This window comes from Cheilinus undulatus, linkage group 18 (genome assembly GCF_018320785.1).
Source record: "Cheilinus undulatus linkage group 18, ASM1832078v1, whole genome shotgun sequence".
NCBI classification, from domain to species: Eukaryota; Metazoa; Chordata; class Actinopteri; order Labriformes; family Labridae; genus Cheilinus; species Cheilinus undulatus.
In genome coordinates this window covers 15,809,307-15,826,445 of record NC_054882.1, presented here as the reverse complement: position 1 = coordinate 15,826,445, position 17,139 = coordinate 15,809,307, and the positions used below count along the sequence as shown (strand labels likewise).

At 41.4% G+C, this 17,139-nt stretch overlaps 1 protein-coding gene across 2 annotated transcripts in view; it reads left to right on the top strand.

Moving 5' to 3' along the window:
* aqr (aquarius intron-binding spliceosomal factor) overlaps positions 1-13,994 on the top strand; it is a 95,472-nt gene extending 81,478 nt beyond the window's left edge. For both annotated transcript variants that reach the window (XM_041812936.1, XM_041812937.1), the window contains exons 33-36: positions 1,307-1,392; positions 10,683-10,857; positions 12,144-12,254; positions 13,604-13,994. In XM_041812936.1, coding sequence (XP_041668870.1) covers positions 1,307-1,392; positions 10,683-10,857; positions 12,144-12,254; positions 13,604-13,867 — 636 coding nt within the window. In that variant the 3' untranslated portion in view covers positions 13,868-13,994. The remainder of the gene's footprint in view (positions 1-1,306; positions 1,393-10,682; positions 10,858-12,143; positions 12,255-13,603) is intronic.
* Positions 13,995-17,139: the final 3,145 nt, after the last annotated feature.

The window sequence follows — 17,139 nt, the reverse complement described above, 5'->3', positions numbered from 1 at the left end:
TGGTCTGGTTAACACTGTGAGTGACTGCAGGATGCTTTTTGTGTAGTATGCAGTATAAACCAAGAGAGGCCCACTTTAATAGCTTTTTCCCCACTTTATGTAAAATTCCATAAAACAAAAACGGTGATAACAGATTCCTTGATTTAAAACAGGAATTAAGACCTGAGTAGAGTATTTACCCCTGTTATCTTTTGTTACTGTTTTGATTGAGAGCCCCCTGTTTGTAGAATTGACATGCTGTGTTTGCATCTCTTCAGCTGACTTCTTTATTTGTAACACTGTATAAGCTTGCAGAATTAGGGGTGTGGCTATACTAACTGGCAGGTGGTCACAGTGCTGCTGTTTGCTCTGACTTCACTCTACCTCTTGGCCTGTTTCTAGATTAATCAACAGTTGGATGATGATGGCATTTCCAGTATGGCGGTTGCTGTTGTTGGGCTTCATAATGCCTTTTTAATGGGTGATATCACTGAGATTATGTCCATGTTTTATTAAGTCTGTGAACAGGCTGCTCAAGACTGAACTTGTGACTCAAATCTCCTTGAGAGCGTCCTCCATCAGGACATTCTTGACCCTGCTCTGGGGTGTGCACAGATGTTAAGAGGCTGTAAAAGCAGCCGGTTATTCACACAGTACAGCATAACTTAGAAGTTTAGGCTTGACTCTTCTCATCTCATCAATTTCATCACTAAGCATCAAGTTCCAAGTACAAGTGCAGCATGTTGTTATTCTTATGTAAGGTGTAACAGCACTAACAAAGTCAAAACACAGCTTTGTTCTTCATGTATGGGAGCAAGTAAACTTCACAGCCAGACAGGATTACTAGGGCATAAAAGCAAATTGGCTGACAAGGGTTTCCTCAGAGAGTCACTTCTCCATTCTCTGTCTTGCTTAAATAATCTCTGATCCAGTCGAGGAGGGTGGCCCCATGTACCTTGGCCCTGAGTCTCAGGGGGCCTAGGTAAGAGGTTAGTGGCAGCAAATGCCCTCTAAGCTGTATAAGCCCCTGCAGGCTGTCCATGTGCCCCGCAGCGATAACGGCAACAACAAGAAACCAGGCAGCATCGTTTGCAACCTCACCGCAGAAATATATTCAAATAAAGAATGAATTTAAGACGGAGAGCAGCCACGCTCATGTCTCTAAACATTTCAGCTAAATCCCTCCACCCACCTTAAATACACTCACTTATTTACTGTGCAAAATACATCAGCTGCCATGGCTTACTTAGCATTTCTCTTTGTGTATTATTGTGTATGTGCTGGGTTTGTTTTCAGCTTGATAACAAATATGTTTGTGTGTCTGCAGGTGACTACAGTAGACAGGTTCCAGGGTCAGCAGAATGACTACATCATCCTCTCACTGGTCCGCACCAAAGCCGTGGGACATCTGAGGTAATCAAGTCAGTGCATGCCAAGCAGAAAAAAACTCCCACTAGAGACACAATGAGCTGCTTTTCCTTTACAATGTGTTGTAAGATCTAAAAACTTAGATACACATCCCTCAGAGAAACAACACAACAAAAACTGTACTCTCCGGAGACAGCAGCTCTCAGGAGGCTCACTCCTTTAGTCGCGTGTAACTGCTGACAGAAGTTTGCTGAAGGAAAAACCGACAATAACACTGCGGCTGTCGTGAAGTATGTATGAGCTTAATTTGAAGAAGACGGGATAAGGGGAGCTTCAGGACAGGAGCATGTCTGTGGAGCTGACTTAACTATTGTGGTGCAATGATTGGGGTGAGACTATTTAACAAAGAGCTCTGCTTTGATCAAAGGCACACCATAAAACCATCATTAAAAGGCCTGGTGGTTAACCAGACTGTTAGGATGTTTCTTTTTATGCCACATCCAACTGCTATCCTCAAAACTCTGCAGCTTGGACCCTCCCTTTTCCTCCTTCCACCTTCCCTGCATTGTAGTGGAATGGCCTTTTATTTCTCAGCTTGCCATCAGATCCCAATGAGCTCTTCACACTTGATGTGCTGCATGTTTCATATCACACAATTTAGCCCGAGCTCTTCCACAGTACTTACACATGGCACGCTGTCCTCAGGCTGTGATGTACAGTTGCTGCTGTTACAATTGCACCGCTCACAGATGGTGTATTCCCTCAATTTCATGTCAGCCAGTCAGCAAATTGGATCCCTGCCGCTGATAAGAAGTTCTTCATTTTGTAGATAAATACATATCCTCCCACTACAACTCACTCTTGAGCAAGGCTGTTTGTACACGTTTGTACTTAACAGCTCTAAATGGACCTGTACGCTGCAATTATTATTAGAAAATTCCTACATCCATTGAGTACACTCAAAAAAGGATTTTTTTCCCTACAGGTTAACCGATTTACCTGACACAGAGGTGATCAATATTACAAATTCTCTGTCCTACAGACCTCCTAGCATCTTCTATCTAGATGGAGGGAGACAAGGATCTAGAGGAGTCTTGTAGTGAGCTAAGAGACTAGCTGAGCCCCTTTAACATATAAAAATCCTCATTTTGTCACAAACATACTTTTAATTGAAATAGTGATGTACTATCAACAAAGTAAACCTTGTGGGGTGAGCAACTGTATGATAATGAGCCATTTGTGAATGATTGGTAGCTCTCATTTGAGTGCCAGTTTCCTTTCCTCCTTTCTTCGTCATTATTTAATCCACATTTAAAAAGCTAAACTAGTACGAATTGAAGAGCTATCAGCTCTACTGAGCTGAGCCAAATGAGCTGGGTTTGTTAAAAGAGATGGATTTCCTGTCACAACCAGCAAGACTGGGCAGACATAGGCGGAAGAAACACGGGCAAGATCAAACCATACATGGGCATTGTGTGTCACCACTCCTCCAGGCTTTAAACAGAGGCTCCCTGTGATTTCCCTGTGAGTTTTTAATTTTTGTTTTGCCTTAACATTTCACTACCTGCAGGGCACAAATTGAGCATATAGTGTTACTTTCACAGGCCACTGAGTCGAGCTCTGCCATAATTGAGATCATCTGATCCCAAGCAGGCCTGGCTGATGATCCAAGCATGTTATTGGCTAATCACACTCATGGTGCCTTATTTAAACTACTCTTACCTGGCTACACTCTGTTGCTCTCTTTGCAAGCAGCTCTTGCAGCCCTCCTCCACCCCAGCATCTCCTTTTATACTGTTTTTGACTTAATGTTGATCTTTCGTCATTGATACCTGCTCTGCTCTGGGGTTTTTGCGGGTTCTCTCTCTGCTTTATGCCTTTCTTATCAGCATAGGAAGTGCAGTAACATGTGCTATTCCCGCCAAATGCTTTCCACGTAAGTTGGGGAAGGGCAGGGGTATTCCAGAGGTGCCACACTGCCAAACATAGATAACAACATAAGTGCAAATTCATAAACTCTATTTAAGATATATTTATAGTGGCATTCCGTGTCTTTTTTGACAAAGTGGTCCTGACTGAAAAGTAGCTTATTTATCAAGAATCTTTTTTGATCGCACTTTAAATGCTTTTAAAGCTTATTTGAATTTTAAGTTTGTGTAGACTTCCCAAAGGGTTCAATAAGGAACCCTGTTGTGGATCAAACATCTCCTCAGACAAAGTGAAGTTTTTTTTTTTTTTTTTTTTTTTTAAACCTGAATGACCAATTGGTTGGTTGGTGCATTGGTATAAGTTTGGGCAACTTTTTCTTTGGTTGGCTACAGGCCTACATACTACCAACCTCATTTTAAGGAAAATATTTTGTGTGTAATCTCGGGGAAAAGAACTAGACTACTCACAATCCTAGAAAGTTGAAGGATTGGTGGAGCCCGCTGTAACCCGAAGATTTCGGCTGCCAGCTGCAACTACTTAAGTCAGCAGTCAAGAAAAAATTTAGCCGGTAACTGTTGAGCTCTATGAAACCTGCCACCACATGTCATCTGCCTCTAGATAAGCAAATAGAAAAATAGCTGCAGTTTCCTGTTTTTAACCCATAGAGGCCAGTCACTATGTATATTTCTGCCCAGAAATGTTGATTTGAAATACTGTGTGCTCAAATGTCAAGATTTGGACCCAAATTGACAGTATTGCAGTATTTCTAAACACCCATTTACACAGATTTCATCTTCTAATGATTTATCATGATAGTGACACGGATATCAATGGTGGTTCACTTTTACTGGAATCATATCAGATGTTAAGTATTGTGACAAACCAACCCTTGAGTGTGGTCATTTTTGGAGAAGGAAAAAAAAAAACTCTAGAAAGTCCATTTTGTTCTGTCCTCATCTCAGTGATAAAGCCATGAATTCTTGTAGCTGAAATGAGAAGTAGAGCGGGCCACAGAAAGTGGTACTTTATCTTGCTGGCAGCGCCTGCTCTCCTCTCAGTATCATTCGTTTGATCTTGTCTTACACTGGATATTGCACACTGCCTTACACACATTCTCAGCCCACTCTAAGTAGGAAGGTTGTCGAAGGTTATCTGATTGTGTCCCTGTAACAATGTGCTACAACTTCAGTTATTGGCCAGAGAATACAATCGCATTAGAGTGTCTATTCAAGGTAGTGACTTTATCATTGAATGCATTACACTTGTGTGTTTAAACACAGTCCCTACATTATCCACGGTGTAGATAAGGGAGATCTGAAGTAACTGTGAGCTTCAAAGGAGAATATTGTTGTTTTTTCTCTTTCATACTTACATAATGCTCAGTCACAAACAACTCTGAGGCAGTATTTTGACCCTTTTTTAATCATTTTTAGTTTTTTATCTTAAAGACCTGTTAACAGACACTGATGTGCACAGTGTGCGGCTGCATTCACTTGGTAATATGTAATCATTTTATACTGGTATGTTGGTAGTACTGGTTCACAGGACACGCCCAGTTTTAGATCATGATAGTATGTTTTATTTACCAAATATTGTGTTAGTCAGTCCACTAATAGTCTTATTCTCTTTCAAAGATACATATATCCTTCAGAGACCTGAGTTTTTGTTTGATATGCATTTTTAGTTTCTTCTACTCGTTTGGGATCAGTAGGACCTTATAAGTTTAAAAGCTCAGCTTTGCCTTTGAACTGAAATTGACCAAAAATGACGTCAAAAAATCTTCTGAAGGTCCTGTTTCTGCAGAAAATACAGCACTGGAAAGAATGTGGGCAGATGATTTGGCTGTGTGTCAGCCAGTTATTCAGTTGTGTTAGATCTTCAGTCATTAAGAGAGGGATGGTGGAGTTATTCCTTTCTTGTTATTTTGATGATGGACTTTTTAAGGCCAAGCATGGACAAAATTTCCACTAAAAGTTCTGAGTTTCTTGGAAATTTCCACACAAATTCCCCCAAAATTTTAAACAAATTATCCAAAATCTCTGTGAAAATTCTCAAACATTTTTTGATAAGTAATCATTTAAAAGTACCCAAAAATGTCTTTAAATATTCCCCAAATGTTTCAATGAAATTTTATATAAAGGCAATCTTGCAAAGCAGATGGATTTTCCAGCTTGTCACCAGACAAATCCATCTTGCACAGCTCCAGTCTACAACGTTTGTGCCAAACTGAAAACAACTGGACCAATCAGCATCAATGGCTGCCAGATTTCCTCATAAATACGTAAAAAAATCAAAGCAAATTCACCCTAAAATCTCTAATCACATTCCCCAAAATAGCAAATTTATTACCCCAAATTCCACAAAAATGATGGAAAATACCCCCAAACATCCAAACAATTCCACTATATTTTCTTGAAATTCTCGAACATTTCAAAGGACACCCCTAATTTCCAACCAGATTTCAAAAATTAACTGATACATTTTTTTATTTTCCTTCAAAATACCAAAAATTGTCAAACTCCCAAATATTTACAAATGCATTCCCTAAGGTTTCATTAAATGTCGGAATATTTCCTCAAACATCCAAATTCCCTGAAAGTTTGATTAAAATCTTGAAAATTTTAAATGACACCCCCAGTTCTCAACTAAATTTCCCCAATTTTACCAAAAATGTCCCCAATTTCCTTGAAATACCTGAAAATGTCAAAGCAAAATCCACAAAAATTAATGAATTTATTCCCCATCATTCAAAAAAATGACAGATTTTCCACAGAAAATACCACCAAATGTCTAAACAAATACCTCAGATATCAAGGGACAACCCCCTTCCTAATCCTCAATCAAATTCTGAAACATTACAAAAAGATTTCACAAATTTTCATAAAAATACCTATCTAATTATAAAGGAAACCCCCCCCAAAATAAAATTTCTGAAATATTACATACATTTCTCAAATATCAAGGAAAATGCCTGAAATTTTCTAAACAAATTCCCTCAATTACTCAAAAAAATTTCTCCAAGAAATCTCAAAGCAAATTTTCCCCCAAACTTCCAAGCAAGTTCCCCCAAATATTAAAATTCTATAAGATTTACATGAAAATCCTTACATTTTCATAGCAAATTCTCCCAGCATTCCAACTAAAGTACTTAAACTTGACTGGGCACTCTTGAACATTATCTGTGAAATTCTCAAAGCAGAAATTATTACTATGTTTAAGGAAAGCCAAGGTTCTATATACTCAGATGTACATGCAGGGTCTTAGGAGGTTATAGTGACATCTGCGTTATTGCTAGCTGTTTCAAAACTATCCAATAGCTTGCCATTGAGGCCTTAAAGGAAACCAAATGACTTCCTTTGTGTCATTATTCATAATTTTGGTGTAGCCTAATTCTCATTCATATCATGGAGCTCCTGACACTTCTGAATGGTCGGCTGAGTGCTTCAAAGAGCAGTGCTTCATGGGAAAAACCTTGTGCTGTCCATTATGTTTTCTACATACTGGAATCCCTGTGGTGTACCGCTGAGTTCTACCTCCCCCTCCTCTTCCTCTCCTCCTCCTTTACTCTCCTCTTCCTGCATCCCTCCTCATGGCATTCTGCTGCCGTGACAACCACAGGGGACGCAGCTGACCATATGACGAGCTGACCCTGGCTTTGACAGGAGAAGCATTCCTGCTGATGCACACGGGTACGGTCACATGGAGGAGCACACTCTTTGACAGATCCAGACACGCTCTGACACAGACACACACACAAACTGTATTCACCCACTTTGCCCTGTCGTGTCACAGCATAGCCCAGGTGGGCGTCTCTCACTAGTGCCATGTCCACAGGCTACCATGCTTTGCGATTGGTTCATCTCTTCTTGAACTCTGCGCTTATTGGTTGTTGAGTCTTGTAGTTTGTCTCTGTGGAAATGTTGCTCTTTCAAGTTTTGTTTCAGGCTTGAAATTTGCAGTTAGTTGCAGTTTTATATAAATCAGCGGCACACGTTAACTCCCTTCATAAATCCTGCACAATGGTTTCCATAAGCCTTTTTTTCCCTTCTACATATTCATGGACTCATCATGCATATTGAAAGGATTAATCCTCTTAATCTTATGAAGTGCTCAGGTGGCCACATTCCACGCTTTTGGCTGCAACTCAGCATCGCCATGTGTTTATGTATGTTGGTAAAAGCATGAATAAAATGGTGCCAGTTCTTATTCATAAAACCAAAGACTGTTGGCAGAAGCAACAGAGCTGAAGATTAAGCCAACATTTCCTCTACCTTATATTTTTCAGTCTTTATTGACTAGACAAATGGATGTATTTAGCACAGCTCCACTAGGCTGCCCATTCTGCAGTCACCTAAAACAAACTATATGAAGATCTATTACATAATGAAATACATTGAAAGGTTTCCCCTCTACGTTTTATGTTGACTGACTTTGTAAAAAGAAACATTTTTGTTTCTTACAGAAGATATTACATCTCTTTCACTATGTATACCATATACTTTGAGTACTTTTGTTGAAAGATTTATTTTTAGTGAGGTTTTTTTTTGGCCTTTATTTTGACAGGGCAGTAGGTAGAGTAGGAAATCAGAGCAAGAGAGTTGGGAATGTCATGCAGGAAAAGGAGCCACACGTCAGACTTGAACCCATGCCGCCTGCTTGGAGGACTATAGTGGCTTTATGTTGAGTGTGGCCACCAGGGCCACAAAGTAGAGAACATTTTGTTGAATTGCACTTAGGCATTACTGTTTTCAAACACACTGTACATATGCCATAGTAAATGGCATGTCATATTTGCTGTTGAAATAGCCTTTTAGTAGTTCAGATGCATTTGTTGTCTTTTACAGTGCCTGCAAACCCAAACAGCTGACTGGTGCTTTAGGCGGAGGAACATGCAAGTCTTGCAGTCATGGAATAGTGAAGCACTTAAGAGTCTTTCTATGTAGCAAACTCTAATGCTGGCCACACACCAGGGTAGGAAATTAGCCCCATCCCCAGCTAAATGCAGGTATTTTTCAGCAGTGTCAGATGAATTTGCTCACCAGGGTGGGCAATTATAAGTAACATAACAGAATGATTTTTTGATGGTAAACAACATAAATTAAGTCCCAGTTTTTGCATCTTTATTAACCACAACTGAGCTGACCTAATCACTACTTGTCTGAAGAACCCTGTCTCCTCCTCCGGGTCAGAGCTGCTGTCAAATGTTAACAGTCAGCTGTGTGCTGGAACAGTTTAACTCAGCATCGTATGAGTAAAGATGCAACTGCTCTGCCTGCTAAAGGTGTCAGTAATCGATGTTTTGCTTGTTTCAAGTCCAAGAAAGTTAAACAAGGCCTGAGTTCCAGTGTGATATTGCAGTAATTGTGCACAAATTATTTAATTCTCCTAAATCTGATGTTCAAAACCCTGGAAAATGATGCATGGATTTACAGTCCCCCTGTATGTCATGCAGCAAACAATGGCATGGACAGGTAGAGGGCAAACAGGTCGAAAACAGCAACTGTTCGGATCAATGATGGCCTAACTCCAGCTAAATTTACTGACAATGATTGAGAAACAAGATCTTGAATACTATACTATAATACTTGTACTAGACACTATAACTCTTAACATTAAAATTGTACCTCATCTCTTTCTGCTGCTAAAGTAAAGTGGCTGGAAGATTTTTGAATCTACCAGACAAAGCTGCAGGTAAGCAAAATTTCTTTCCAGCCCTGCCACACACTTGACAATTTTCAAATCCAGACAGTTTTAAAAAACATGGGAGACCACAGCCCTGGATAACATTGCAAAGTTTTAAACTATTGTGCTAGGCCTGAAAACAAACCTTACCAATATTAGTCTTTTAAGGAGAATGAGGTGGTAGCTATGGGTGGGGTTTAGTGCTACCAGAAGCCTGTAGCAAAGGCTGCTGCAGGTGTAGTGATTAACTTGGATGTTGCTATAGTAAAGCAGCTTTTTTATCAGAACTTGGCCACATTTGATATGAAAAGAAGAGAACAGAGCCATACTGTAAGCTTCTCTTGGCAGAGAACATTTTTTTGCACTTCTCCCTACAGTGTCAGTATGAGTTTTATCCACCAAGCTCCATTGTTCATATGCAACTGTAGTGCCTATCAAGCACATGTAACTACCAGAGCTGTGCATGTCTACTACCTCATTTGGTGTTGTTGCTCTGAATGGCCCATAATGAATTTGTCATAGAATGTTCATCCAATCACCTTCCGAGAATTGCCCCTTCCCAACACTTTGTATGAGAGGTTTCCCAGCTGAATGTGATCTTGAAATCCTCCAAACTCACACACTTGGTGACTCAACTGCACCGTGAGACTTGCTGACCTCTCTAAGTGAAGATTACCCCTACGCAAGATCTTGCAGAAACTTTGATCAAACGTGACTTCAGAAGAAAAACAAACATGACAGATGATCAAAATCCTCAGCTGGGTGTCCCTCCACAATTGGTTGTCCAGTGTGCATTTCAGTTGTAGCAATAATCTCATAACAAGGAAAAAAGATTAGGGTTTGGTGAAAACAAAAAAAAAAAAGGTGATAAGGTGAAATGCTGGCTGGAATGAAGGTATAGTCATGCCTTTGTTTGGGAGCTGTGAAAGTAAGTTATACCTGGTTGGTGACGCTGCCCAATGTACTCACTCTCATTAGCTGGTGGGGGTATTTCGCCAGAGGCAGTTCAACCTCAAATTATAAATATTAAACATTTTTGATAGGTATGATTCACATTTAGAGAGGCTTTGATGCGACTGGGAGGAGCAAAAAATTACCGTGGGGACTCATTTGAGGATTATTTCAACAAGCCTTGAATGGGAACTACTGAAAGACCTCAATCTTGGACCTCCTAATTCTGATGAGTTTTTCCTTGAGTCAGATAAGAAACTATTCGTATATCCATGTTTCAAATTTCTGCATTATTGCAGGTAAACAACTCTCTCTTTGGCTTCTACTGTAAGCCTTACAGGATTCCTTCGTTCTCTGGGAAATAACTGTCTCTAATCTCTTAATTCTACTGGATGGCAAGAAAAAAAGAACCAATCTGCCCTCTCCTGTCATCTCCCACCTTTCTCTCCCTTTGTCTCTCTGGTTTATCCCTGCCCTCTGCCTTGCGTTTCTTTATTCTCTCTCCGCTGCTATATTTGTCCCCCTTCACCTACTGGTTCTTATCCCTCTCTAAAGCTCACTCCTCCACACAATGACACACATTCTCCTCCTTGAAATCTTCACTTTGCTTCCTTCCACTTTGATCCCTTCACTTTTTTTTAGTTTGTGCCCCTACACTCCTCCTCTTTTTATAATTTCATACATTCCCTTCAACCCTTACCCCTCTTTGTGATTTTTTCCCTCCTCCAGTGTCAAACCAATTTTCAGCTTTATTTCCTCCCATCTCTCTACAGGGACGTGAGGCGTCTGGTGGTCGCCATGTCGAGAGCCAGGCTGGGTCTGTACATCTTTGCGCGGGTGTCGCTGTTCCAGAACTGCTTCGAGCTCCAGCCTGCCTTCAACCAGCTCACTGCCAGGCCTCTGCAGCTGCACATCAGACCACACGAGTACTATAGCCAGGAGCAGCCCGTATGTACATGCATGCACACCAGACTCTTAAAGCACAATCATCTTCCACTCCATTAAAATTGGCTGGTAAAGAAGCACACATGTGCTTACAAAACCCAATCTGCCTTACCACATGTATCACATTAGCTTTGGTTTCTCTAAAGCAGCAGCACCCTCCTCGCCATCACTGCCACAGCCCCCTGACTCAGTCTAATCCTGCTGCTCTATTCTGAATGGCACCTTCGTTCTCCCATTCCCTCCCTAGTCCCTCATCTTAGTGCAGCTTTAGCCCAAGGCCCTGGTCTGTTAACAGCATTCTTCATGTGCTGTTCGAAAGAATGGGAATCACAGACCTGACTATAATTAACCCTCAAAGGTCAGAAGGCAAAACCAGCTTCCTAAATCCCGCCAGGCCGGCATGAGACGGCTGTCGTCTGGTCATTTTATCTCGCTGACTGCCGTGTGTGGAAACAGTTGTGTCTAAAATACCCCCATAGCCCCTGACACTTCCTCTGACTCTGGAGTGTTCATCCCCAGGGGGGACAGGCCTGTCGGGCACACACATGTGGCCTCTGCTTAGCCTGTGTATCCGGAGTCAGTAAACCCCTGCTGCTTACACGCAGATGCAGATTGAAGTCAGATCTTTGTCTGCTAACACTGAGCCAGAGTCTGAACTGGTGGTTAACAATGCTGATTCAGAGGCAAATACAAAAATAAATTATAGCTCTGAGCCTTAATGGTTGCATATAGATGTATATAGAGACTGTTTGATAGCATGAGGCAGACACTAAAGCTCGATGTCTAATCACAGTTAATCACATTAACAGCCTGATGTTTTTACTGATAGTTTAAAAGCAATAAAGCACACACAGTTAACTTTTATTCCACTGAAGCCTTTAATGTATTCACTTTGACATGATGCCCAAAGGGCCTCTGAGAGCACAACCCTTAAATTTAGGAGGAAACAGCCCAGTAGATTGAATATTCTGCTCGCCTCACTCCACACTTTATCCTATGAGACTCCCGTCTGCATACTAATGTTGTCAAATTACAAACTCTGCAACCCCAAATCCTCTCGGTAGTATGTGAGCAGTTTGAGCTGGGGGCAGTCCAAAATTTGCTTCCACATAACAAGCAGGTAGCAGCAGGTGAATTGTGAGCTTCCCTGCACATTTGCTTCAGATCAGTGGTTTACCATGTGATGCCTGAGAGAATAAATGCTAACAAGACACATTAAATTCTTCATTATCATTCCTCTCACATTGTTTCCTGAGTTCAAAACCATTTTTTGCCTCCTTTCTTCCCAGAGAGATGCTTCTGGACAGCCCGATCAGATCATTAAGGACATGCCTGAGATGGCCACCCTGGTGTACAACATGTACATGCACATCATCAAGACCTCCCAGACGTACAGACAGGTAGAGATCAAGGTTATGTAACTTCTGTCAGTGCAGGACTGAGTCTGTCTCTCTATAATCTCATTTTACACCAGACACTTCATAAAACTTTTGAAAAAGTTTTACAACTAACACTTCAGAAAACTCTGTCCCCACTTTAAGAACTTGTTTCACTAAGAAAGCAGAACTTTACATGTTTTGATTAAACATAAAATACAAAGTCATGGATGAAAGTATTGGCACCCCTGTAATTTTTTCCAGAAAATATACCATTTCTCCCAGAAATTGTTGCAGTTACAAATGTTTTTGGTATACATGGTTATTTCATTTATGTGCATTGGAACAACAACAAAAAAAGGCAGAAGAAAAAGCCAAAATGGACATAATTGTACACAAAACTCAAAAATGGGCAGGACAAAATTGTTAGCACCCTCAACTTAATATTTGGTTGCACACCCTTGGGAAAAAATAACTGAAACCAATCGCTTCCTATAACCATTAGCAAGCTTCTGACACCTCTCAACTGGAATTTTGGACTACTCTTCTTTTGCAAACTACTTGAAGCAGTACATCTGGCATGTCAGGTTAATCAACCCTAGAAAGGAAAGGTAATCTGCTGTTTACATACTTGCTATCACAACTCCATTGGAGTTCTTCCATGACCTTGTGATCTTTCTTCTCTAGCTGCTCAGGGCAGTGCTGAACTTAGGAAATGCAAGGGTGCATGCTGTCAGTAGGTGCAAAACTGCAGTGCACAAAGCTGCAGACAAGTAGTGTGTAGAATTTGTGGGTAAGGGTTGGGAGTAATATGCTACCCCTAAATAGGGCACAGCTAGGATCACATAATCATCCCTGTACTATCTTCACCGAAATCAAGAAGAATATGTTTGATGGATGGGAAAATAAACATTTAGCTTGGTTCAATTTTGGCACCTCTTGTGGACTAAATAGTACCTCTTTTCTGTGCTGGAATTGCCCTGTACATTTGCAATCACAGTTTTCTGACAGAAATATGATAGAATTTTCTTTATACAGTCGAATTTTTTAACTTTTTAAAGCCCTGCTGCGGAAATTAAAAGGTTGTTTTGGCAGAGTGCTTTTAATGGCTCCATCTGACACCTGCTGGCCCCTGTGGCAGCTATCTCAGGCTATAAAGAATATGGAAAATGTTCTTTTTGATGGTCTAGTTTGGTTTTGTAGGTTCAAAAGATGCATCAATTTTAATTTTAGGCTGTTTTATACTGGGTTGAATACTCCCCACAGGGGCTTTTAGGCTGTAATTAGACTATATATTTTGGATTTTAAAAAAAAGTAAGGATGAAAACATAACCTTAAAATTGTAATCTTTTCCTCCCCCTTTTTCTACTAAGCAACAACAACAGAGGCTGGCTCTGCCTCCTCAACAAGCAAAGAAAGATGTTGCACTGGAGAAAGCACCATCCAGCTCTGGGGATGTGCAGGAAGAAACCCCCATGGAGCAGGAAGCTCAAGAAGGAAGCAAAAACTCAGAGCCAATGTCTGAGGACAGCAAAGAGGAACCAGAGAGCCAAGACACAGAGGAGCACGCTAAGATGCCGGAGCATCCTGGCAGAGACAGCGACAGCGATGGGGAGGACAGTGGAGAGGAAAAGTAGGGTCTAGATATGGGACAGGGACCAAGATGAATGTCCCTTAGACAGATTAATGTGAAGTCAGTGAATTTTTCTAGATGATTTGTATGTTGTAACCATCAGTCCTTTTTTTATTAAAATGTAAATCCTCCATTGTCTGTGACATGTTTTCTTTAATATCCTCATCCACCAGAGCTCATAATACTCTTTAGAAACTCCTATGTGTATCCCTCTGACATGCAAACATTGACAGACAAATAACCCCATATAGTCCACATGTTTAAGCCTCATTAGAATCTCTCTGTCATGATATGTCCATCCATTCATCTGTCTCCCTCTTCAGCTTTAAGCACAACTCAAATCTGGTTGGCTCAGCTGATACCAGCTACACAAGCTGCGACTAAGCTGCGTTTGTAGGTCAGTCAATTCACCCAAGGGCCAGTGTGCATGCTGGGGGATTTCAACTTACCCTCTGGATGTACACAGTCACTCAACCAGCAAGCCCTTAAATCCTCTGCCATTCATAACTTTGTGTTGAGTACTTACAGCACACCGCTCCGTTGAGTAGCTCTTATCAGGAAGATCTGTGTCGAGGTTTGAAGAAAAAATTCAAGCAAATCATTTGTGGTTTTAAAATTTGTGTTTGCATAAAAACATTTTTAAAAAAGAAGTTCAAGCATAAGTCTTTGTACTTAAATCCACTTAAACTCACGAGGTTAAAGCAGTCCACAGACCTGCAGGCAAAAACATAGACTGGAAGTTCATTCATTATCATGCACCAGAGGTTGGTTGTTGTTACATCATACCGCAGGCAGGCGGAGAGAACAGGTCAGCTGCACAGCTGCTCCAGCCTGGGCCTGTCTGAAGACCTGATGGAGAACCATGTGTTGATAGATGTGGAGAGACACATATTCTGCATTCAGTCAAGTGTGGAGCCATGAAATGTCTCTTTTATTTCTTCCATCATGTGAGAGCAGAGCATTCTGGGCCGAAGTGAGCATGAGTGTTTGGAAGCTGAGGAGAAAATTACAATGTGAGGTTAGGTAGGGAGCTGAGGTCTGTCAGCAGGAGCTGAATTTTTGAATAGTTTAGCATAGAAACCAAAATAAAAAATACTGTCCCTGTGACTGACTGGTGATCAGTCCAGGGTGTACCCCGCCTCTCGCCAAATGACAGCTATTCTCAGCGCTTCTCAGAACCTCCTGAAAACAATATCACTAGTTGATTCTGTGCATGCAGAATGCACAGGAATATCTTGTGAATTTGCAACTAGAACTACAAGGTAGGAGGTATACAACTGCCAGACAGTAAAAGTTGCTGATGGGTCAAGATGAAGGACTGTTGTGGTCTCTGGGGCAGTGAAGTTTGCAGAAATCTTATAAAACAAGGGCTCACATGAGGCCCAAAAACCTGTATCTTTGACCAAAGTATGAAAAAAAAACCCCTAGAAAGCATTCTCAAGATATAACATTCTGAAACAAGATGAAGAAGAAGACATCCATTGACCTTTGACCTCCAAAATCTAATTGGTGTATTGTTACACAAGAATGGATATTTGTGCAAGGTTTGAAGAGATCTCTAAACCATCCATCCATTTTGTTCGCTTATCTGGGGTTGGTCACGGTGGCAGCAGGCTAAGGCCACCCAGACATCCTTCTACCCAGATGATATATAGATTCCCTCCAGCAAGTCCTGGGTCTACCCTGGGGTCTCCTTCCACTTAGATGCATCTGGAAGACCTCGACAGGGAGGCAACCAGGAGGCATCCTGATCAGATGCCCAAACCACCTCAACTGGCTCCTTACAAGACAAGGAGCAGCACCTCTACTTCGAGATCCCTTCGGATGGCTGAGCAGTGGCGCGTCCCTGGAGCGCCACTCTGCTCCGCTTCTTTCTATGCAGGTCTATTTTCAGCACTGGCAGTTGCCAAACCATGCCAATTTCCGTCGATCAGAAAGCTCCGAACAGGAAGTCATAAACGTAGAATATCCGGTCCTTTCAAATTACAACACAATGCACAGACTCCCCATCATAAATCATCACTATATCAACATTATGTCTCATCCTGCAGCGAGAGCAAATGGTCATGGAGAGGTCAGGGGGTCACAGAGCTACAACAGCGCCATTGACGAAGAAAAGTTACTTTTGAGGACATTTAACAAAAGAGTTTTTAATAAAACCACAGATCCTTTAAGCAATATTAACCTTTTAAGTTCCATGTAATGCACTCACCCAATGGGGGAAGCAAAAATTTCATGGACTTATACCAGAAAGAAAGATAAATTAATTTCAAAAGGTAAAATAGTCCACTGTTGACATACTGTTCCTGCATGAACTTGCAGTCCTCCCAAGATCTGTGCCCACTGATCAGAGCTGCACGCCATGGTGAAGCGCTCTACACATACTTTCAGTGGCCGAGGTCGCTCGACTTTGGTCGGACCAAACCTGCGGCGCTTCAGTCCTATGTGGAAATTGCAGGTAAGACAGCTGTCCCAATTGTATGTTCCAGCCCACTGGGTCCTGGAATCAGGCCTGGAAAAACAGGCTAGGTGTCTTTAAAAGGACTGCTGCAGCTCCCATTTCCAGCAGCAGACCCTTCCCATCCCCGCTCTCCTGGGCTTGTCAGCAGTAGACACACGGTCTTGCCAACAATACCCAGACATTGTCGCAAAGGAGTCCAACCAGTGCCTCTGGCCATCAGTCAGCATCCTGGCATCACAAGACTTAATAAGACCAGGAGAAACAAGGGCCTAAGGACTGACTTTCATCTGCATTTTCAGATACCAGGAGCACTACACCATGTACTGTGCCCTTGCACAAGTCCAAGTCTGCAGGATGACTTAGACAAGGCAGATAACCTTGAACTCTACCCCCAAAATCTAATAAGTTTATATTTGAGTCAGAGTGGACACTTGTGCAAAGTTTGGAAACCTTTATGTTTTCCTGAGATATTGTGTTCATAAGCATGGCATGGGCATGAGAGCCAGTTAACTTGGCCTTTTACCTATGGCCCCAAAATCTGAGCACTTCATTCTTGAGTCAGAGTGGACATTATTGTGAACTTTGAAGAAAATCTATTGGACACAGATTGGTCTGTGTTGATGTAGGACAACCTGATTATTTCTGTAGCCTCTACTGTCAGAAAGAGTTTTATTTTTTTAAAAGATGCAACATGCTTCCATATTCTTTGTGAAACAGCTCAAAGAGGAAGTAGAGGATCTCAGACGCTATTGCGGTTCATAAACCATCTCTGAACAATAGTCTGGTGAGAGGTCATGCAGTGCTTTATAAACCAA